Source organism: Bos indicus, chromosome 28, assembly GCF_029378745.1.
Source record: "Bos indicus isolate NIAB-ARS_2022 breed Sahiwal x Tharparkar chromosome 28, NIAB-ARS_B.indTharparkar_mat_pri_1.0, whole genome shotgun sequence".
Taxonomy (NCBI): domain Eukaryota; kingdom Metazoa; phylum Chordata; class Mammalia; order Artiodactyla; family Bovidae; genus Bos; species Bos indicus.
Window position 1 is genome coordinate 17,693,438 of NC_091787.1, and position 24,100 is coordinate 17,717,537.

General features: G+C 36.4%; 1 protein-coding gene across 4 annotated transcripts in view; it reads left to right on the top strand.

Annotated features, from left to right (window-relative positions):
- The window catches only part of CABCOCO1 (ciliary associated calcium binding coiled-coil 1), a 166,297-nt gene that overhangs the window by 17,289 nt on the left and 124,908 nt on the right, over positions 1 to 24,100 (top strand). For 3 of the 4 annotated variants that reach the window (XR_011564612.1, XM_070781837.1, XM_070781838.1), the window contains exon 3: positions 17,531 to 17,700. Coding sequence is in view for 3 of the 4 variants with exons in the window: in XM_070781837.1 (XP_070637938.1) it covers positions 17,531 to 17,700 (170 nt within the window). In the remaining variant the exon portion in view is untranslated. Of the gene's footprint in view, positions 1 to 15,516; positions 15,595 to 17,530; positions 17,701 to 24,100 lie in introns of all 4 variants that reach the window. The other variant, XM_070781839.1, reaches the window with a different exon arrangement.

Genomic DNA, 24,100 nt, shown 5'->3' on the forward strand with positions numbered 1-24,100 from the left:
AAGAGGAAAAGAATATATAGAACAATGCAAAAGTCGGTAGGACGAAGGAACTCGTGGGGGAAACAGGAGTGTTAGTAGGACTGGACCTGCCCTTGGCGTGTGGGGGAACTGAAGCAGCATCCAGTCCCCACAGGGGCACTTGTCTGAGTCGGAGGAGAAACATTTAAGGCTGAGAGTGAAACAGCTGATCTATGGAAGCCTAAATGGAATGAGAATCAAACAGTCCTTGCCACAGCTGTACATACCCCAGAAAGGGACAAGGGTTCCCTGGAAGGCGCAGAGGCTGGTAGTGTGGAGCAATCCCAGGGCAGGGGCTGCTGTTGATTGCAGAGAGACCGATTGAGGGGAGGTAAGGGAGGAGATTGTGATGGGAAATGCCTGTGGAGGAAAGCCTGGCAGCCATGGAAGCAAGGTGATACTGCTGAGTCACACATAGGGGGTGGAGCCATCACCATAGCCTTTCTATCTCCACACACTAGGATTGGCAGCTGAACAATACAGAGGCTGGCCCATCAAATGCCTGATGCACTGAACTACAGAGCAGGACCCCACCCAGGTTGCTGCTCTAAGTGACTGACACACTGATCTACAGAGTAGGAACCCAGCTAGGGCGGCCCCTCTATGTGCATGATGCACCAAACAACAGAGAAGGACCCCAGGCAAGGGAGCCCTCTAAGTGCCTGAATGGGCGGAGCTACAGAGAAAGACTAGCCAAAGAGGCCTTCTGATTGCCAGCCAAAAAAAAAAAGCTCAAAAAAAAGACTGATGGGGCCATACTCCTGCGGCGGAAGCAGTCCACATCCCTGCACACTTGGCACCACCAGAGTCCCCACAAGCCAAGCAGCTGCACTACCTTCACGCTCAACTCTCACTGGGGCAGAGCTGCCACAGGCATAAAAAGCTTTGCATCTGTGCAGGCAAGGTCACCTGGGTAGTATCCAACTCTATGTGACCCTGTAGACTGTGGCCTGCCAGGCTTCTCTGTCAGGGAAGGGGGTTCTCCAGGCAAGAATACTGGAGTGTATTGGCCAATACTGGTTGCCATACCCTCTAGAGCACTATATTTCCTGCTGCCCTAGCCACCAACTCCCCTGAGTACCTGGTGCTGGCAGAACCCCTGCGACCCAAGCAGCTGCATCACCTCCACACCTCACAGGGGCAAACCCGAGTCCTCCAGGGCAGCCTCAGGAGCAAACCCCAGTGGACGACCCTCATACAGAGGTGGAAATAAAACCACAGTTGAAACCCAGGGGAAGGGTGGCTAAGGAAGAAGACCCAAAACCTTCCCGCCAGCTGTACAAGCTGCAGACTGAATCCATACGATCAACTAGGCAGACTCTGTGCCTATGGACACATGTAAAAGATCATTGAGAGCTCCCACAAAAGAAAACACGCTAGTACTGATAGCCGTGGACATTGGAGGCAAGAACACACAGGAGTAGCACCAGATTAGAATCTGAACTGCCCCCACAGCAGGTCTAGAGATCAGCACAGTGTTGGAGGGCATCCTAGGGAGGTGAGGTGGACTGTGACTCCCAGTGAGGGAAAGGACTCTGATAGCAGTGACTCAAGAAAAACATTTATTATTCTTATGTTTTGACTTGCTCTGTAGATTCTTTTGGATTCCCCTCTCCCCCTTTTTCCCCCTATGTTCTAGTTGTCGATTTTATTGGCACTATTGAGAGAGTCATTTCCTAGGCAGGTTGATAAGGAGTCTAGGGGTCCCCAAGGAGAGAGGGGTCTGGAATTCTCAAGGAGGAAGAAAGGACAAACTTTTTTTCCTTCTCTACATTCCTTAGGATTATATAACAATAATGTATCCTGCCTGAGGACAGCCTCTGGATTAAGGACAGTCTCTGGATTAAAGCTTCTGGCTAATTCTGTTATCCTAAAATGTAAATTATGGGAGTAGGTCTGGTGAGGTCTTTACAAACTCCAGACATTCTTTGGATTCATTGGAGAGTATATAACTTCATTGTTAACACTAGCAAGCGGGTACTCTTTCTGCCCCCTTCTGATGCCTATGTCAGAAGCTTTCTCTATCTCCTTTATACTTTAATAAAACTTTATTATACAAAAGCTCAGCGATCAAGCCTCGTCTCTGGCCCCGGATTTAATTCTTCTCCTCCGGGGGCCAAGAATCCCGGTGTATTCGCGTGATTCAACAACAACCTTTCACTATGAAATCTAATTCAGCTCTTGAGCTTTTTTTTTTCATTCATTTTTTATTGCTTTTATAAACCACTGCCACTATATTGGGCTTTTGCAGTTCTGTGGGGTTTTCTTTTTTTTCTTTTTCTTTAGTTTTAATTTTTAAACCTATTATTATTTTTGTACATTTATTCATTTGTTGGCTTTTCCTCCTGTTCTTTTCCCCTTGCAGTTGATCTTTACTGTATATAAATCTTCTTTATCTACCTCTATTTAACTTTGCATATCTATTCTTTCTTTCCTTTCTATCTTTCCTTTCCTCTCAACATATTTGGTAGTTTTATTTGCATTGCTTTATTCCCTAGTTGGCACCTTGCTTTAGTTTTGTTTTCCAGTTTGTGCTTTAGTTAGTTTTGTTCTGGTAGATATAATTTTTGGTTTCCTTTGTTTGCTGGGTCAATAGGTTGTACTTTATTTTTGTTGGACTGTTTTGATTCTGCTTATGAGTGTATCTGTATATGTGTATATTCAGTCACGCTTTTTATTGTTGCTGTAAACCACTGCCTGGACATGGGGCTTTTGCAGTTCTGTGGACTTTTCTTTTTCTCTTTCTTCTTCTGTTATTTTTTTTTCTCTTTTTATAATTTTAATTTTCATTTCTTCAAACCTATTATTTTTTTTCTTCTTTTGTTCCTTTGTTTGCCTTTCCTACTGTTCTTTTCCCCTTGCAGTTAATCCTTAATGTATGTAAATCTTCTTCATCTGTTTAACTTTTCATATCTATTCTTTGTTTCTTTTCTTTATTTCCATTCCTCTCAACGTTTTGTTAGTTTCATTTTCATTGCTTTATTCCCCAGTCGATACCTTACTTTAGTTTTGATTTACAATTTGTGCTTTAGTTCGTTTTGTTCTGGTAGATGTAATCTTTTAGTTTCCTTTGTTAACTGGGTTGATTTACTGTACTTTATTTTTGTTGGACTGTTTAGATTTTGCTTATGGGTATATATGTATATGTGTATATTCAGTCACACTTTTTATTGTTGCTATAAACCTTTGCCTGTACGTGGGGCTTTTGCAGTTCTGTGGAGTTTTCTTTTTTTCTTTCTTCCTCCATTTTTTTCCTTCTCTTTTTTATAATTTTAATTAAAAAAAAATTATTATATTTTTACTACATTTATTCCTTTGTTTCCTACTGTTCTTTTCCCCTTGCAGTTAATCTTTAATGTATATAAATCTTCTTTATCTACCTCTATTTAACATTGTGTATATATTCTTTCTTTCCTTTCCTCTCAACATAGTTGTTAGTTTTGTTTTCATTGTTTTATAACACACTTGGCACCTTGCTTTAGTTTTGTTTTCCAGTTTGTGCTTTAGTTAGTTTTGTTCGTAACTGGTAAATATAATTTTTTATTTACTTGGTTGGCCAGGTCAATCTACTGTTCTTGATTTTTGTTGGACTGTTTTCAGTTTACTCATGGCTTTATATGTGTATGTGTATATTCCATTATTTTAATTATTATTTGCCTGATTTAATAACTGCCATTTGTCTGGGGTTCATCTTTGGTTTCTCATTTTTGGATATTTGTTTTAATCTCACTTAATGCCATAACAAACCAGTTGTGGAATCTTAATTCCTGACCAAAGATCAAGCCCTGAGCCTTTGGAGTACGAGCACTGACTCCAAGACCCTAGACTACCAGAGAACTAACCCTAGGGAGTATGAAATACTGAGAACTCACAGAAAGGAAACCACGTAAATACAAGACCTGGCATCACCCAACCACCAGTAACACCCTATGCAGAACCCCTCATCTAAACAACAAACAAAACAAAAATACAAACCCAGTTATCAGCAAATAGGATTGCCACCCCATTCAGCCTTGCCCATCGGAGGAAAAACAAATAAACAAAGAAAAACTCAGCACAAATCTCATAAGAAACTTACACAAGTCACTGGACCAACTTTCAGTTCAGTTCAGTTCAGTTGCTCAGTCGTGTTTGACTCTTTGCGACCCATGAGTCACAACATGCCAGGCTTCCCTGTCCATCACCAAGAGCCCATCTTTGCATGAAATGTTCCCTTGGTATCTCTAATTTTCTTGAAGAGATTTCTAGTCTTTCCCATTCTGTTGTTTTCCTCTATTTTTTTGCATTGATTGCTGAGGAAGGCTTTCTTATCTCTCCTTGCTATTCTTTGGAACTCTGCATTCAGATGCTTATATCTTTCCTTTTCTCCTTTGCTTTTCACTTCTCTTCTTTTCAGAGCTATTTGTAAGGCCTCCTCAGACAGCCATTTTGCTTTTTTACATTTCTTTTCCATGGGGATGGTCTTGATCCCTGTCTCCTGTACAATGTCATGAACCTCCGTCCATAGTCATCAGGTACTCTGTCTATCAGATCTCATCCCTTGAATCTATTTCTCACTTCCACTGTATAATCATAAGGGATTTGATTTAGATCATTCCTGAATTGTCTAGTGGTTTTCCCACTTTCTTCAATTTAAGTCTGAATTTGGCAATAAGGAGTCCACGATCTGAGTCACAGTCTGCTCCCGGTCTTGTTTTTGCTGACTGTATAGAGCTTCTACATCTTTGGCTGCAAAGAATATAATCATTCTGATTTCAGTGTTGACCATCTGGTGATGTCCATGTGTAGAGTCTTCTCTTGTGTTGTTGGAAGAGAGTGTTTGTTATGACCTGTGCATTCTCTTGGCAAAACTCTATTAGCCTTTGCCCTGCTTCATTCCATACTCCAAGGCCAAATTTGCCTGTTACTCCAGGTGTTTCTTGACGTCCTACTTTTATATTCCAGTTCCCTATAATGAAAAGGATATCTTTTTTTGGGTGTTAGTTCTAAAAGGTCTTGTAGATCTTCATAGAACCATTCAACTTCAGCTTCTTCAGTGTTACTGGTTGGGGTATAGGCTTGGATTACTGTGATATTGAATGGTTTGCCTTGGAAATGAACAGAGATTATTCTGTTGTTTTTGAGATTGTATCCAAGTACTGCATTTTGGACTCTTTTGTTGACCATGATGGCTACTCCATTTCTTCTAAGGGATTCCTGCCCACAGTAGTATATATAACTGTCATCTGAATTAAATTCACCCATTCCAGTCCATTTTAGTTCGCTAATTCCTAGAATGTCGATGTTCACTCTTGCCATCTCCTGTTTGACCACTTCCAATTTGCCTTGATTCATGGACCTGGCATTCCAAGTTCCTATGCAATATTGCTCTTTACAGCATTGGACCTTGCTTCTATCACCAGTCACATCCACAACTGAGTATTGTTTTTTCTTTGGCTCTATCCCTTCATTCTTTTTGGAGTTATTTCTCCACTGATCTCCAGTAGCATATTGGGCACCTACCGACCCAGGGAGTTACCCTTTCAGTTATCTATCATTTTGCCTTTTCATACTGTTCATGGGGTTCTCAATGCAACAAAGTGAAGTGGTTTGCCATTCCCTTCTGCAGAGGACCACATTCTGTCAGACCTCTCCACCATGACCCTCCCGTCTTAGGTGGCCTCACATGGCATGGCTTAGTTTCATTGAGTTAGACAAGGCTGTAGTCCATGTGATCATAGTGGCTAGTTTTCTGTAATTATGGTTTCAGTGTGTCTGCCCTCTGATGCCCTCTCACAACACCTACCATCTTACTTGGCTTTCTCTTAGATTGGACATGGGGTATCTCTTCATGGCTGCTCCAGCAAAGCGCAGCCGCTGCTCCTTACCTTGGTCAAGGGGTATCTCCTCATGGTCGCCCCGCCTGACCTTGGACGTGGAGTAGCTCCTCTTGGCCCTCCTACACCCACGCAGCCACAGCTCTTTTGACATGGGTTGTTCCTCTAGGCCACCTCCCCTGACCTCGGGCTTGTGGTAGTTCCTCTCGGCTGCCGCCCTGACCTTGGGCTTGTGGTAGCTCCTCTCGCCGCCGCCACTGACCTCCATCATGGGGTAGCTCCTCCTGGCCGCCGCCCCTGACCTCGGACATGGGGTAGTTCCTCTTGGCCACCGCCCCGACCTCAGATGTGGTGTAGCTCCTATCGGCCAGTACTATGTTGACACAGCCTGGCACTCTTGGTTGCTGCCCCAGACCTTGGGTGAGGGGTAGCTCCTCGGACCAACTTTAGGAGGTCAGAAACCAAAAATAAAGAATTCAACCTTGAAGCTTGGGGATAGGAGACCTCAAAGATAGTCAGGTTTTGAAAAAATGAAAAAAGCAGAGAAATACCACACAAATGAAGGTACAAACTAGAAACACAGAAGTCCAAATGAATGAAGATGAATTAGGCAAACTACCTGAAAATTAATTCAGAATAATGATAGTAAAGATGGCCAAAAACTTTAAAAAAGAATGGATAAAATGCGAGAATCAACTAACACAGACCTAGAAAAATTAAAGAATAAACATACAGAAACAATCAACACAATTACTGAAATTAAAAATACTGTAGAAGGAATCAATAGGAAAATATCTGAAGCAGAACGAATCAGTGAGCTGGAAGATAAAACAGTGGAAATAACTTCTGAATAGCAAAATAAGTAAAAAGAATGAAAAGAACTGAAGATAGTCTCAGAGACCTCAAGCAATATCAAATGCACCAACATTTGAACTGTAGGGGTCCCAGAAGAAGAAGAGAAAAAGAAAGGTTATGAGAAAAATTTTGAAGCGATTATATTTGAAAATTTCCCCAACATGGAAAAGGAAATAGTCATTCAAATACAAGAGCCACAAAGAGTCCCATATAGGATAAACCCAGGGGAAAATATGCACGACACATACTAATCAAACTAACAAAGACTAAACACAAAGAATATTAAAAGCAGCAAGGGAGAAGCAACAAGTAACATAGAAGGAAAACCCCATACAAGTAACAGCTGATCTTTCAGCAGAAACTCTGCAGGCCAGAAGGGAATGGAAGGTTATTAAAATATTGAAAGGGAACAATCTACAACCAAGATTACTATACCCAGCAAGGATCTCATTCAAAAGTGATAAAGAAATAAAAAGCTTTTCAGACAAGCAAAAGTTAAGAGAATTCAGTATCACCAAACCATCTTTACAACATATGTTAAAGGGACTTATATAGTCAAGAAATAGATGAAAAAAGATCTACAAAACCAACCCCAAACAATTAAGAAAATGGCAATAGGAACATATATATCAATACTTACTTTAAATGTAAATGGATTTAATGCTCCAACCAAAAGATACAGACTGGCTGAATGGATACAAAAGCAAGACCCATATATATAATGTCTACAAGAAACCCACTTCAGAACTCAAGAGGTCAAAACCTCAAGTGAGGTCACTTCAGACCTCACTTCAAACCACATATAGACTGAAAGTGAGAGGATGGAAAAATATATTCCATGCAAATGGGAAGCAAAAGAAAGCTGGAGTAGCAATCATCATATCAGACAAAATAGACCTTAAAGATTACAAAAGATAAGGAAGGGAACTCCATAATGAACAAGATATCAATCCAAGAGGAAGATGTAAATATCTATGGACCCAGCATAGGAGCACTTCAGTACATAAGGCAAAAACTTACAGACATAAAAGGAGAAATTCACAGTAACATAATAATAGTAGGAGACTTTAACACCCCAATCACACCAATGGACAGATCATCAAAACAGAAAATTAATAAGGAAACACAAGTCTTAAATGATACATTTGATGAGATGGATTTCATTGATATCTTCAGGATATTCCATCCAAATCCAGAAGAACACACCTTTTCAAATGTACATGGAACATTCTCCAGGGTAGACCACATCTTGGGTCACAAATCAAACTTCAGTAAATTTAAGAAAATAGAAATCATATCAAGCATCTTATCTGACTACAATGCTATGAGACTAGATATCAATTACAAGAAAAAGATGTAGAAAACAAACACATGGAGATTATACTGTAAGTTTCTAAATAACCAACCAGTTACAGAAGAAATCAAAAGGGAAATCAAAAAATTTCTATAAATAAATGGCAATAAAAACACGACAACTCAAAACCTATGGGTTGCAGCAAAAGCAGTTTTAAGAGGGAAGTTTATAGAAATACAATCCTACCTCAAGAAACAAGAAAAACATCGAATAGACAACCTAACTTTACACCTAAAGCAAGTGGAAAAAGAACAAAAAAACCCAAAATTAGTAGGAAAGAAATCATAAAGATCCGAGCATAAATAAGTGAAAAATAAATGAAAGAAACAATAGTAAAGATTAATAAAACTTAAAGCTGGTTCTTTGAGAAGATAAACAAAATTGACAAACCTTTAGTCAGACTCATCATGAAAAAAAAAGAGGAGAATCAAATCAACAAATTAGAAATGAAAAAGGAGTGGTTACAACGACAATGCAGAAATACAAAGGACTATAAGAGACTATTTTGACAACGATATGGCAATAAAATGGATAACCTGTAAGAAATGGACAAGTTCTTAAAAAAAGTTCAATCTTACAAGACTGAACCATGAAGAAATAAAACAACCTAATTACAAGCACTGAAATTGAGGCTGTGATCAAAAATCTCCAAAAGAAAAAAGCCCAGGACCAGATGGCTTCACAGGAGAATTCTATCAAACATTTAGAGAAGAGCTAATGTCTGTTTTTCTAAAACTCTTTCAAAAATTGCAGAGGAAGGAGCACTTCCAAACTCATTCTACAAGGCCAGCATCACCCTGACACCAAAGACAAACCCAAAAAAAGACACACAAAGACAACACAAAAAAAGAAAACTGCAGGCCAATGTCACTGATGAACATACCTGCAAAAATCCTCAACAAAATTATAGCAAACAGAATTCAGCAACACATCAAAAATCTCATACACCATGATCAAGTTGGGTTTATTCCAGGGATACAAGGATTCTTCAGTGTTTGCAAATCAATGTGATACACCATATTAACAAATTAAAAGACAAAAACCATATAATCTCAATAGATGCAGAAAAGGCTTTGGACAAAATTCAGCACCCATTTATGATTAAAAAACTTCAAAACTAGGCATAGAAAGAACCTACCTCAACATAGTAAAGACCATATATGATAAGCCTACAGCAGACATTATTCTCAATGGTGAAAAACTGAAAGCATCCCCACTAAGATCAGGAACAAGACAGGGGTGTCCACTTTCTTGACTGTTATTTCAAAATAGTTCTGAAAGTCCTAGCTACAGAAGTCAGAGAAGAAAAAGAAATAAAAGGAATCCAGATCGGTAAAGAAGAAGTAAAGCTCTCACTGTTAGCAGATGACATGATACTGTACATAGAAAATCATAACAATAGTATCAGAAAATTACTGGAGCTAATCATTTAATTTACCAAAGTTGCAGGATACAAAATCAATACACAGAAATCACTTGTATTTCTATATACTAGCAATGAAAAATCAGAAAGAGAAATTAAGGAATCAATCCCATTCACCATTGCAACAAAAATAATTAAATATCTAAGAATAAACTTACCTAAGGAGACAAAAGAACTATACACAGAAGATTATAAGACACTTATGAAAAAAATCAAAGATGACATAAACAAATGGAGAGATATTCCACACTCCTGGGTAGGAAGAATCAATAATATGAAAATGACTATACTACCAAAGGCAATCTACGGATTCAATGCAATCCCTATCAAATTGTCAATGGAATTTTTCATAGAACTAGAACAAAAAATTTCACAATTCATATGGAAACACAAAAGACCCTGAGTAGCTGAAGCAGTCCTGAGAAAGAAGAATGGAGTTGGAGGAATCAACCTTCCTGACTTCCAGTTATACTACAAAGCTACAGTCATCAAGACAATATGGCCCTGGCACAAAAACAGAAATATAGACCAATGGAACAAGATAGAAAGCCCAGAAATAAACCCAAGCACCCATGGGTACCTTATTTTTGACAAAGGAGGCAAAAATATACAATGGGGCAAAGACAGCCTCTTCAATAAATGGTGCTGGTAAAACTGGACAGCTACATGTAAAAGAGTGAAATTAGATCACTTCCTAACCCCATACACAAAGATAAACTCAAAATGGATTAAAGACCTGAATGTAAGACCAGAAACTATAAAACTCTTAGAGGAAAACATAGGCAGAACACACAATGACATAAATCAAAGCAAGATCCTCTCTATGGTCCACCTTCTAGATTCAGTTCATTACAGTTGCTCAGTCATGTCCGACTCTTGGCAACCCCATGGACTGCAGCATTCTAGGCTTTCCTGTCCATTACCAGCACCCAGAGCTTAGTTAAACTCATGCCCATCAAGTCAGTGATGCCGTCTAACCATCACATCCTCTGTCATCCCCTTCTCCTCCTGCCTTCAATCTTTCCCAGCATCAGGGTCTTTTCCAGTGAGTCAGTTCTTCTCATCAGATGGCCAGAGTACTGGAGTTTCAGCTTCAGCATCAGTCCTTCCAATGAATATTCAGGACTGATTTCTTTTAGGGTGGACTGGTTGGATAGGGACTCTCAAGAGTTTTCTCAAACACTACAGTTCAAAAGCATCAATTCTTCAGTGCTCAGCTTTCTTTATCCTCCAAATATCACATCCATACATGACTACTGGAAAAAGCATAGCATTGACTAGACAGACCTTTGTTGGCAAAGTCATGTCTCTCCTTTTTAATATGCTGTCTAGGTTGGGAATAACTTTTCTTCCAAGGAGCAAGTGTCATTTAATTTCATGGCTAAAGTCACCATCTGCAGTGATTTTGGAGCCCCCAAAATTAAACTCTGTCACTGTTTCCATTGTTTCCCCATCTATTTGGCATGAAGTGATGGGACCAGATGCCATGATCTTCGTTTTCTGAATGTTGAGTTTTAAGCCAACTTTTTCATTCTCCTCTTTCACTTTCATCAAGAGGCTCTTTAGTTCTTTGCTTTCTGCCATAAGGGTGGTATTGCCTGCATATCTGACGTTATTGATATTTCTCCTGGCAATCGTGATCCCAGCTTGTGCTTCATCCAGTCTGGCATTTTGCATGATGTACTCTGCATATAAGTTAAATAAGCAGGGTGACAATATACAGCCTTGATGTACTCCTTTCCCTATTGGAACCTGTCTGTTGTTCCATGTCCAGTTCTAACTGTTTCTTCTTGACCTCCATCCAGATTTATCAGGAGGCAGGTCCAGTGGTCTGGTGTTCCCATCTCTTTTAAGAATTTTCCACAGTTCATTGTGATCCACACACTCCAACGTTTTGGTGTAGTCAATAAAGCAGAAGTAGATATTTTTTCTGGAATTCTCTTGCTTTTTCTGTGATCCAGTGGATGTTGGCAAATTGATCTCTGGTTCCACTGCCGTTTCTAAATCCAGCTTGTACATCTGGAAGTTCATGGTTCACATACTGTTGAAGCCTGGTTTGGAGAATTTTGAACATTACATTACTAGCTTGTGAGATGAGTGCAATTGTATGGTAGTTTGAACCTTCTTTGGCATTGCCTTACTTGGGTTGGAATGAAAATTGACCCATTCCAGTCCTGTGACCACTGCTGAGTTTTCAGATTTGCTGGCATACTGAGTGAGCACTTTCACAGCATCATCTTTCAGGATTTGAAATAGCTCAACCGGAATTCCATCACCTCCACTAGCTTTGTTCGTAGTGATATTTCCTAAGGTCCACTTGACTTCTCATTCCATGATGTCTGGCTCTAGGTGAGTGATTACACCATCGCTGTTATCTGGGTCATGAAGATCTTTTCTGTATAGTTCTTCTGTGTATTCTTGCCACCTCTTCTTAATATAATATCTTTGCTTCTGTTAGGTCCATAACATTTCTTTCCTTTATTATGCCCATCTTTGCATGAAATGTTCCCTTGGTATCTCTAATTTTTTTGAGACATCTCTAGTCTTTCACATTCTATTGTTTTCCTCTACTTCTTTGCATTAATCAGCGAGGCAGGCTTTCTTATCTTTCCTTGCTATTCTTTGGAACTCTGCATTCAAATGGGTATATCTTTTCTTTTCTCCTTTGCCTTTCGCATCTTTTCTTTTCTCAGCTATTTGTCAGGCCTCCTTGGACTACCATTTTGCCTTTTTACATTTCTTTTTCTTCAGGATGGTCTTGATCACAGCCTCCTGTACAATGTCATGAACCTTTGTCCATAGTTCTTCTGGTACTCTGTCTACCAGATCTAATCTTTGAATTTGTTTGTCACTTTCAGTGTATAATTGTAGGGGATTTGATTTATGTCATTCCTGAATGGTTAGTGGTTTTCCCTACTTTCTTCATTTTAAGTCTGAATTTGTTGATATGGAGTTCATGATCCGAGCCATAGTCAGCTCCCAGTCTTGTTTTCACTGACTGTATAGAGCTTCTGCATCTTTTGCTGCAAAGAATATAGTCAATCTGTTTTGGTATTGACCATCTGGTGATGTCCATATGTAGAGTCTTCTCTTGTGTTGTTGGAAGAGGGTGTTTGCTATGACCAGTGCGTTCTCTTGGTATAACTGTTAGCCTTTGCCCTGCTTCGTTTTGTACTCCAAGGCCAAATTTGCCTGTTACTCCCGGTATCTCTTGATTTCCTACTTTTGCATTCCAGTCCCCTATAATGAAAAGGATCTTTTTTTGGTGTTAGTTCTAGAAGGTCTTGTAGGTCTTTGTAGAACCATTCAACTTTAGTTTCTTCAACCTTACCTCCTAGAGTAACTGAAATAAAAACAAAAGTAAACAAGTAGGACCTGATGAAACTTAAAAGCTTTTGCATAGCAAAGGAAACTCTAAGCAAGGTGAAAAGACAACCCTCAGAATAGGAGAAAATGATAGCAAATGAAACAATTAACAATGGATTAATTTCCAAAATATAAAAGCAGCTCATACAACTCAGTGCCAGAAAAACAAACAACCCAATCAAAAAGTGGGAAAAGGACTTAAACATACAAAGAAGACATACAGATGGCTAATAAACACATGAAAAGATGCTAAACATCACTCATTATTAGAGAAATGCAAATCAAAATTACAATGAGATATCACCTCACACTGGTCAGAATGGCCATCATCAAAAAGTCTACAAACAATAAATCCTGGAGAGGGTGTGGAGAAAAGGGAATGCTCTTGCACTGTTGGTGGGAATGTAAACTGATACAGCCACTATGGACAACGGTGTTCAGATTCCTTAGAAAACTAGGAATAAAACCACGATATGACCTAGCAATCTCACTTCTGGGCATATACCTTGATGAAATCAAAATTTTAAAAGATACATATATTGCATTGTTCATTGCAGCACTATTTACAATAGGTAGAATATGGAAGCAACCTCGATGTCCTTCGACAGATGAATGGATAAAGAAGTTGTGGTATATATACACAATGGAATATTACTCAGCCATAAAAAGGAACACATTTGAGTCAGTTCTGACAAGAAGGATTAACCTAGAACCTATTATGCCGAGTGAAGTGAGTCAGAAAGAGAATGATAAATATCCTATTCTAATGCATATATACGGAATCTAGAAAAATGATACTGAATAATTTATTTGCAGAGCAGCAGTGGAGAAACAGACATAGAGAATAGACTTAAGGACATGGGGAGGGGGAGGAGAGGGTGAGATATATGGAGAGAGTAACATGGAAACTTACATTACCATATGTAAAATAGATAGCCAAGGGGAATTTGTTATATGCTTCAGGAAACTCAAACAGGGGCTCTGTATCCATCTAGAGGGGTGGGATGGGGAGGGAGATGGGAATGAGGTTCAAAAGAGAGGGGACATATGTATACCTACGGCTGATTCATGTTGAGACTTGACAGAAAACAACAAAATTCTGTAAAGCAATTATCCTTCAATAAAAAATAAAGGAAAAAAAGAATAAATCCCGTATCTTGCTGAAAATAAAGTCAGTAATGAAAAAAAATTTATGAAAACATTCAAAATGCAGATTATAGCAATTAGATGTTAGAGTATATATCCAGCATAGTGAATCAGAGAAGTAATTAAACTTCATAAAATAAAAGCTTTGATAGCAAGGAAAATAAGAAAAGTTGCTGTTCAAAAACTGTTTCTTAAACAAATACACTGTTATTGTAAATTTCCCCTCTTCCCCCAAAAAACCAAAGCTTTAAGGATATAATTCAGAATAAAATGCTACTGGGTTTGTTTTAGTTAATCCATGTATTGGTTAAAGTATTGTTTTATTTTCTATGTGGCTAGCTAGTGCTGCCAGCATCTTTTTTTTAACTTTTTAATTTCTGTTGGAATAAACTAGCATCATTCTTGAACAATTCGTACTTCCCTTACTGATTTTGAAATATTACCTCTCATATTCCTGTTTCCATATATATTTGGTCTGTTTCTTTGTTTTCTACCTGTTTCTTGGCCTGTTTATTGATTCTAGTAAAATACCACAAGTTTTTACTACTATAGAAGTTTTCTTACTGCTTTTCACCTAAGACTAAGTGGTACTATAAACATTGAAAAATGAATCTTTCTGACTGAGATCCAATGCAAATGCAAGATGGCTGGCTAGTAAGATAACCTCCCTCCCCAGAGTGCCTGCCCGTTCTTTTCTGCATCTATCATTTAATTTCTCTGCTTGACAAAATGTATCAGTTGTGCATGCTTTTATTTTCTTGTAACATACTGATTGTATTGTCTTAAAAATAAAGTTTATGCACATGTACACATATGAGAAGGCTGGATGGCATCACTGACTCGATGGACATGAGTCTGAGTGAACTCCGGGAGTTGGTGATGGACAGGGAGGCCTGGCGTGCTGCAGTTCATGGGATTGCAAAGAGTCGGACACGACTGAGCGACTGAACTGAACTGACACATATTTGTGTATGTAAACTATCACATAATGGGACATTGAGAGAGAGAGTGACTACAGTGTTGGTTGACTCAAGTCCTCAAAATTATCAGGAAGTAAGGCTTAATCTTGGGACTGATTTTTCTAAAACAGCTGCCAGTAGCAGTCAAAGCTACTTATTTATGCTTTTGATTTTTGTTCCACAGAAGAAAATTAACCTTACCTTTAGTTATGCATTAACTAGAACAATTTAGGACAGTACCCACTGTAGGTCAATAATTATAAAGAATGCCATATACAGAAAGGCATTATATAGCATTATGAGAAGGGAGCTATGATTACTGTGAAAAGACTCAGATCTCACTTTGGGGATTGGGGTCTACTCAGATACCACTGTAAATGAAATGTTTCTGAGTTGGATGAGAGTGTGTTAAACATAACATCAGTTTTATTTTTTCCCAAACTTGTTTAATCTTGCTGTATTCATTATTCTGATCATATAATTTATTTCAATATTATAAATAATAAGGGCTATCTTTTTTTTCAATAGCTGTATAAAGTTGTCACACAGACACATACACACACTCTCTTTCTCCCTCAGAAATCACATATAAGCATCAAGGAAATACCAATTCCATCTCTGTACTAACAAGGAGAATGAAAGTCCAGACTGCAAAATGTGAGTATTACTGCCAGAAACATGGTAGATCTAGCCAGAAACATGGTAGATCTAGCAGAAGTGTGGGGAAAAGTACAAGGAAGATCACATAGTTGAAGATCTGAGAATGAGTTTAAAAATATACTTATTGTCCCAGGTGAAGTGAAAACCCTGAAGTGCCATTCCAAGAACACTTGTTTGCAACAGCAGGACTATATTATAAGGTGTGGAGCAGACCCTATATCTATAAGAAATAGATTATTTATGTGGTATAAGGACAACTTATTGTACATCTTTCATTTTTCCCACTAATTGAATAAAGCCTAAAAAGTAAAATAATTGACATAAACTTATTTCATATAGAAAATAGCTTGTAATATGACCAGGTTTGAGCATTAAACTAGGAGTATACATACAAAGACATTGCGAGGATAAAAATGAAGAATAGGAAAAAGAAATGTCAGGCAAAGGAAGTACACGAGAAAAATATGTCCATGAACAGACAAAAAAAAAGCTCAAATATTTATCATGAATTAAGAATAAGAACTCTTGTGAAGTAATCACAAGAACATAAGACAAAGATACAAAAAAAATCAAGGTAGAGATAAAAAGAAATAAAAGGTGATGAAACTTTTTTTTAAAAAAAGTAGAGAAGGCGCGATCTCACAGAAGTGAAATTTATAAGTAGCCCAAGGGAGAATTAACAATGCTGAAAATACAAGGGACATAGAAGACAGTAATGAGAAAAGCATATAAAATGAAAAGGAAATTGATTTAAAAATTTTTGAAGATAAAATTACAGTATTAGAAAAAATGAGTAAAACATACATAATTGGAATTCTTAAAAAAGAAAACAATAAATATTTAACAATCCAGTTCCAGAACACTGCTAGAAGTAAAAGAAACTTGATTGTATAAATGGAAAAAGACATTGAATTTGAAAGAAAATAAAAAGTTACGACATTTTACTTCAGAGATAAATAAGAGAAAAAGGAACCTCCCGACAACTGTTGGTGGGAATGTAAACTGATATAGCCATTATGAAGAAAAGTACAGAGATTCCTTAAAAAAACTAGGACTAAATATACCATATGACCCAGCAGCCCCACTACTGGGCATAATCCCTGATAAAACAGTCCTAAAAGGCGTATGTACTGCACTGTTCATTGCAGCACTATTTACAATAGCCAGGACCTGGAAGCAACCTAGATGTCCATCGACTGATGAATGGATAAAGAAGATGTGGTATGTATATACAATGGAATAGTACCCAGCTATAAAAAATGAATTTGAGTCAGTTCTAGTGAGGTGGGTGAACCTACAGCCTACAGAGTGAAGTAAATCAGAAAGAGAAAAACAAATTAATATATTAACCCATATATAAGGAATCTAGAAAAACAGTATCAATGAACCTACTTGCAGGGAAGGAATGGAGACGCAGATGTAGAGAATGGACTTGTAAACGTGGTGGGAAAGGGAGAGAAAGAGTGGGATGAGTGGAGAAAGTAGCATCAACATATGAGCAGCTGGTGAGAAGTTGCTGTATAACACAGGGAGCCCAGCCTGATGCTCTGTGATGACCTACAGGGGTGGTATGAGAGAAGGGAAGGGAGGCTCAAGAGAGAAGATATATGTATAATTATGGCTGATTCACATATTCTATGGCAGAAACCAACACAACATTGGAAAGCAGTTTTCCTCCAATTAAAAAAAAAGAGGAGAGGAGAGAAATTTAGAAGAAGAAGAAAGAGGAAGTGGAAAAAAAAGAATAATAAGAATTTTCATGTGCTCTCTCTTTTGAATGCTGTTTTGAATTTAGGATGTTGATATAATCATAGATTTTTTCGATTATGAGCATTATAGAATCTTCATTCAAGAATAGTATCTGTTTTCAAAACTTAGAAAAGGAACTGTCAGTGTTTAATCAATTTTAATATCTGGATTTTTCTTGTTACAGGAAACTAGAAAAGTTTTTGAATTTCAAAAATCTTCAAACCTGTTTAAAGGAAGCCAGTCTACTAGATTATTATGTATCTGGATTTTTGTGGGCAAAAGGAATGGACTTCTCTGTTATTCAATATTCAAAATTTATGACTTTACTAGATATGCTACTTCATAATCTTAGAAGTAAGTACATTACTTTTTCTTTTTTTAAGAAAAGAAAATTTAGTCCACTGTCTAAATGAATTTTCTCAAGCAAAAGCTCCTAATTTTATTGTAAATCCTACAATGAAAATTATGTTTTTTCCTTGGGTATATATAGAAAGAATATACTTCATAACTTCATTAAGTTGTAAAGTGTTAATACTTAATAAGGTTAATGTTCTCTTAATAATGAATTTGCCAGATATATTACTTTAATTTTGAAATCTCATCAGTGTCATCATCCCAAAAATGTCAATTAGTTCAGATTTATCTAGATATTTTTTATTGTTTGAGCTGTTTTCATCTTATCTTACATTTAAATATTACTGTAATATCAGGTTTGCTGTTAAGAGGAGGTACTTTGGTCAGTATCAAAGCCCCATGAAATACACATTAGTCCCATACACTTAGATTTTGTGAGTTTTTTAATTTACTGAAATGAGTTACTACGGAAATTTGGAAATTCTTCCTTGGAGCAGTTTTAAATGTGATGACTTTTGTTTGAGAATAAACAGAGTTACTTTCTTGGAAGGAGGAAAAGAAGGAAATCTATCATTACTTATTGCCAACTTTGTCCTAGGCAGTATATTTGGTTCCAATCTTCAACATAGATTGTAAAATGCAGAACAACTGCAGGGGAGGTATCATAACCCCTATATCACAGTTGAGCAAGCGGTCCAAGGTGCATAGTTGGTAAGTGGCAGAACAGGAACATGAATCTTACTGTGTAATCAAAAGACCATGAACACAATAAATGTCAAGATATTTCTAACTCCACTGAAAGACCTGCTTGTGTCTACGGGAGGCAGCTTTGCTTCCTTCCTTCCTTCATTTCCTCCTCCTTCCATTTTGTCTCTTCTTTTGATTATTTGCTTGTTTTTAGTTTCTTTTTTTTAAAAATTTGGGGAGGTAGAAGACCTTTCTACCCCTAAAGTATTGTCACCATTGTCCTACTAAAATTAATGGAGGGCTTTTGGTCACACAAAGCTTATTTTGTTCCTTGTATCATTTTCTAACTGTTCAGAAGCAGCGGAAGTACTGTGTTAGCAAAATTAATTGAGGAATCACTCACACCTTATGTATTCTTCCTGCTCCTTATCACTCTTAACAAGGGAAGAATTGGTAGTTTTTTGTATGTGAGGAAGAAAAATCCATATTTTTTCTTCTCTGCAAATAGGAGAATTTCATTTTTTCTTTACTTAGGTATGTGGTGCCATGTTAAACACTAATAATGTACCAATAGAAGAAAAAAATAATTATATTTGACAATGAGAAATATTGTATGATATTAATTGACTGATTTCAGATTATTCTGTACCTAATATAAAACTAAAACAAAAACTGAAGTCTTAGGTAGTTAGTTTTGAGAATTCAGTCTTTTCAGTACTATTTTATTAAGAGTCCTGATAAATAATATAACATTGTTTCAGTGTCAGTTGTTGAACTATAATCTTCCAAAAAAGAATTCTTAGTAAATCATCACAAAAACAGACTTTGGCTGTTTTTTCCCTCATTACATAAATATTTGTGGAATCTTTGAGTACTACAGGTCTCGAAATAGAAATAATATTATTTGAATACTATTGTCAAAATTACTAGGCAGACAAAGAACTATGTGGATCTCATCCTGTATGGAAAATATTAGTAACTAGATACTAACAATAAGATGAAATGGATATTGAGATTAGATGACAAAGACTTCAAAACAGCTACAAGAGCTTAAAAGAACTGTTGTGAACATTGTTGAAATAAACGTTAAAATATAAAGCATCATGAAAGAAACAGAAGGTATAATCAAGAAACAAAATTTTAGAACCAAATTGTACAATGACCAAAATTAAAATCTCACTGAATGGAATCAATAACAGAATGGAGACAAAGGAAAAATCAGTTAACTTAAAGATGGAAGAGCAATAGAAATTATCCAATCTGTGCAATACAGAGAAAAAATAAAAAAAAGATTGATAAACAAATGAACAAAACCTCAAGGACCTATGGACAACGGAAGTTCTACTATACATATCATTCAGAGTCCCAAAAGGATAGGAGAAAGAGTACAGCAGTAAACAAGCATTTGAAAAAGCGGTAGTTGAAAACATCCCAAATTTATCAGAAGACATAGACCTGTAAATTCAAGAGGCTGACTAGGTCACAAATAAGGTAAACCAAAAGAAAAACATTAACTGTCTGTATCTAATTGCCATTTACAGAACAGTATACCCCAAAACAACAGAACAGTCATGCTTTCAAGTGTGTATGGCTGGCACATTCATCAAGGTGGACCATATCCTGGGTCATGTAACAACCTTAAGTTTAATTGAAACCATACAAATATATTTTCTGACCATCATGGAATTAAACAGTTAACAACAGAAACATGTAAGGGAAATCTCCGAACACTTGGATATTGAACAGCACAATTCTTAATAGTCCATGAGTCAAAGAGAAAGCCTCAACAGATATTAGAAAAGATTTTTAAGTAAATGAATAGAGCATGGATCAAGGAGAAAAGAAATAAATAATAAACAGAAGTCAATGAAATTAAAAATGGAAAACCAATAGAGAAAATCAGTGAAACAAAAATCTGGATCTTTGATAAGATCAAAATTGATAAACATGAAGCAAAACTGACTAAGAAAAAAGATGGCAGGTACAGGTTATTTTTATCAAGTATAAAAAAGGATATCACTAAAGACTGTGCAGACATTAACAGAATAATAAGAGAATATTAATTATATGTACATTAGAAAACAAAAGTAACTGACCAGTTTTCAAAAACCTCAAACTAATAAAATTCACCAGATGAAGTAGATATCTTGATAGTCCCATAACTATTGAAAAAATTGAATTTGTTGCTAAGAACTATTGGAAAAAATTCTTCAGGCCCAGATGTTTCTACTGGAAAATTCTGTTAAACATTTAATGAAGAAATACCACCAACTATATATGACATCTTCCAGAAATAACAGAGGAAAGAACTCTTTGTAACTCATTTTTTGAGGCTAAAATTATCTTCATACCAAACCTGACAAAGAGAAGAAGGAGGGGTGAGGAGAAAGGGAAAAGAAGAAAAAGTTGAGGAAAGGTGGGGGGAAGTAGGAGTAAAAGGAGGAGAAGAAATTACAGAGCAATGTCCCTAATGAACATAAAAGCATCTCAACAAAATATTGTCAGAATTAATCAGGCAATTCATAAAAAAATAATATAGATGACCAGTTGGGCTTTATATCAGAAATTCAGTGCTGAATGGTTTGGTGTTGAAAATGTGATTCATGTAAAAAATTGAAAGAATAAAAGAGCACATGATCATGTAAATGGATGCAAAGATAGCATTTGACTAAGTACAACACCCATTCATTATTTTTAAAGTCAGAAAGTTAAGAAAAGATGTGATTTTTGTCAACCTTATAAAAGACATCTACCGAAAAGCCACCATCATACTTAGTGGTGAAAAGCAAAATTCTTCCCTTGTAAGATCAGGATCAAGGTAAGAATGTCTGGTCTTACCTCCTTTTCAACATAAGAATTGGAGACTTAGCAATAAGTGCAGTATACTGAGAAAAAGAAATAAAATACAGGCAGACTGGAAAGGAGGGAATTATACAGTGCCTGTTGTCAGATGAAATGATTCTCTATATAGCAAATTCCACAGAATCAAAAAAATTCCTAGAACTAATGAATTTAGCAATGTTGCAGGAAGAAGGTCAAAATACAAAAGTCAGTTGTATTTCAACATACTAGCAATATGTATTAGATACCAAATTTTTAACAAACAATTTCATTTATAATAACTCAAAAAATGATAGAAGTATTGATACAGAAGTATAAATCTAACAAAATGTGCACAATCTATATGCTAAAAACTACAAAATGATGATAAAATTAAAACCTAAACAATTGAAAAAATATACTGTGTTCTTGGATTAGAAATCTCCACATGATAAAGATGTCTTCCCAAATTGATACGTAGATTTAATGCAGTATCAATCCAAATGCCAGCAGGATTTTTTCTAGACATACTCACTGATTTTAAAATTTATATGGAAAGGACAAGGAGCTAAAACAACTAAAAATTTTTTGAAAAATAAGAGTAAAGTTGCATAAGGCTTAACACTCAGTTTAAGAATTACTATATAGTTATAGTAATGAAGTCAGTGTGGAATTAGTGAAGGGATAAACACATGTATCAATGAAACAGAAGACAGAATTCAGAAATAGAAAAATGATCATCTGACTTTTTGATAACTATGCAAAAGTAATTCAGTGGAACCAAGTCTCCTTTTCAATAAATATATTGAAACAACTGCTCATCTATATTGAAAAGAGTGCACTTCAGCCTAAACTTTTCACTTGATGCGAGTTAACTCTAATTGTTATAAACTTGAAATATAAAACTATAAATCTTTTAGAATAAAACAAGAGAAAATCTTTATGACCTTGGGTTATTGAGACGTTCTTAGATGTGAACCCCAAAACAGTACCTGTGAAAGAAAAATTTATAAATTGAACTTAATCAGATTTTAAAATTTTTGTTTTATGAAAGTCATTGTTAAAAGAATGAAAAGTTGCAGACAGGGAAAAATATATTTGCAAATCACATATCTAAAAAAGGGCTTGTATCTGTAATGCATGAAGAACTGTCAGAACACAGCAATAAGTTAAAAAATCCTATTAGAAATGGACAAAGCCATCAAAAACCCATAACTTCTGTTTAACCATCAGGCAAACTAAATTGAGGAACATTGTACAAAAATATTTGACCGGTCCTTTCCAAGCTGACAAGGTTATTACAAATAAGAAAAGTCAGAGAAACAATCTAGGGGGACCTAAAGGGCATGACAACCAAATGTAGTTGGTGTCCTGGATGATGTCCTGGAATATTAAGTAAAAATTATGGAAATTAATAAAATAAGGGCTTTAGTTCATTGTAATGTTTGTGTGTGAAGTCGCTCAGTCGCGTCCAACTCTTTGCTACCCCATGGACTCTAGCCTACCAGGTTCCTCCATCCATGGGGTTTTCCAGGCAAGAATACTAGAGTGGGTTGCCATTTCCTTCTCCAGGAGATCTTCCCGACCCAGAAATTGAACCCAGGTCTCCCGCATTGTAGGCAGATGCTTTACCGTCTGAGCCACCAGGGAAGCTCATTGTAATGTTTAAATTTGGTTTATTAGTAGTAATAAATGTACCATGATAATGTTTGATATTAAAAATAAAATATACTGTGTGGAGGGTTAGCAAGAACTCTCAATATTATTTTTGTAATTTTTCTATAAATGCAAATCTTTTACAGAATAAAGTTTACCTTTTTCTAAAAAAAATGGGAAAGAATCTGAACAGATGCTTCACCAAAGAAGATATGTAAAGATAGCAAATAAACTCCTGAAAAGAAGCTCAATGTCCTTAGGGAAATGTAATAAAACCATTGTGATACCATTACACATCTGTTAGAATGGATAAAATCAAAAATACTGACAATATCAAGTGCTGACAAGGATTCAGAGCATCTGGAACTCTTGTTCTTTGTTTGTGGAGATACAAAATGGCACAGCCACTCTGTACAATAGTTGGCAGTTTCTTAGAAAATTATATCCCATTCATCCCTCTCTAAAGAAACATTCATTACTTTCATTACTCTAAAGAATGAAAATCATATATTCACACAAAAACCTGCACATGAATGTTGTCTAGCAGCTCTGTTCATAAGTGCTGAAAAGTAAAAACAAATTCAAATGTCTATCAGTGGATAAACAGGTAAATAAACTATGGTATATCCATACAGTGGAACACTACTCAGCAGTTAAAGTAGTTGAGCCATGATACAATTTGAATGAGTCTCAATAGCATCATACTGAATTAAAGAAGTCAGTCTTAAAAGATTGTATTCTGTATGATTACATCTATGGGAAATTCTCAACAAATCACGATAGCAGTGGAGAACAAATCAGTGTTTGCCAGAGGTTGAAGTGATGAGAGGACATAAAAAGATAGTATGAGGGAGCTTTTGGAAGTGATGTACCTTTTCTGTATCCTGATGGTTACATGGGCTATCCAAGCATTTAACTTTCTAGAACTGTGCACCAAAAGGGAAAGTGAATTTTACTGTATGATGGTGTTAAAAAATATTTATGTATAAAAAATATTTGTACATAAATATTTATGTATAAAAACATAATATGTATAAAATATTTAGTGGAAGAAAAATATGTGCTCTAACAACAACAATAAAAGACTAAGCAGGAATAAGCTTTAAAAAGGCAATGTGCAGGCCCTATATGAAGAAAACTTCAGAGCATTTTTAAAGTCACACAGGAGGCTTTTAACATTTGGAAAAACTTACAACATTCTTTAAAAGACTCAACATCATAAAGATGTGAAGTCTTA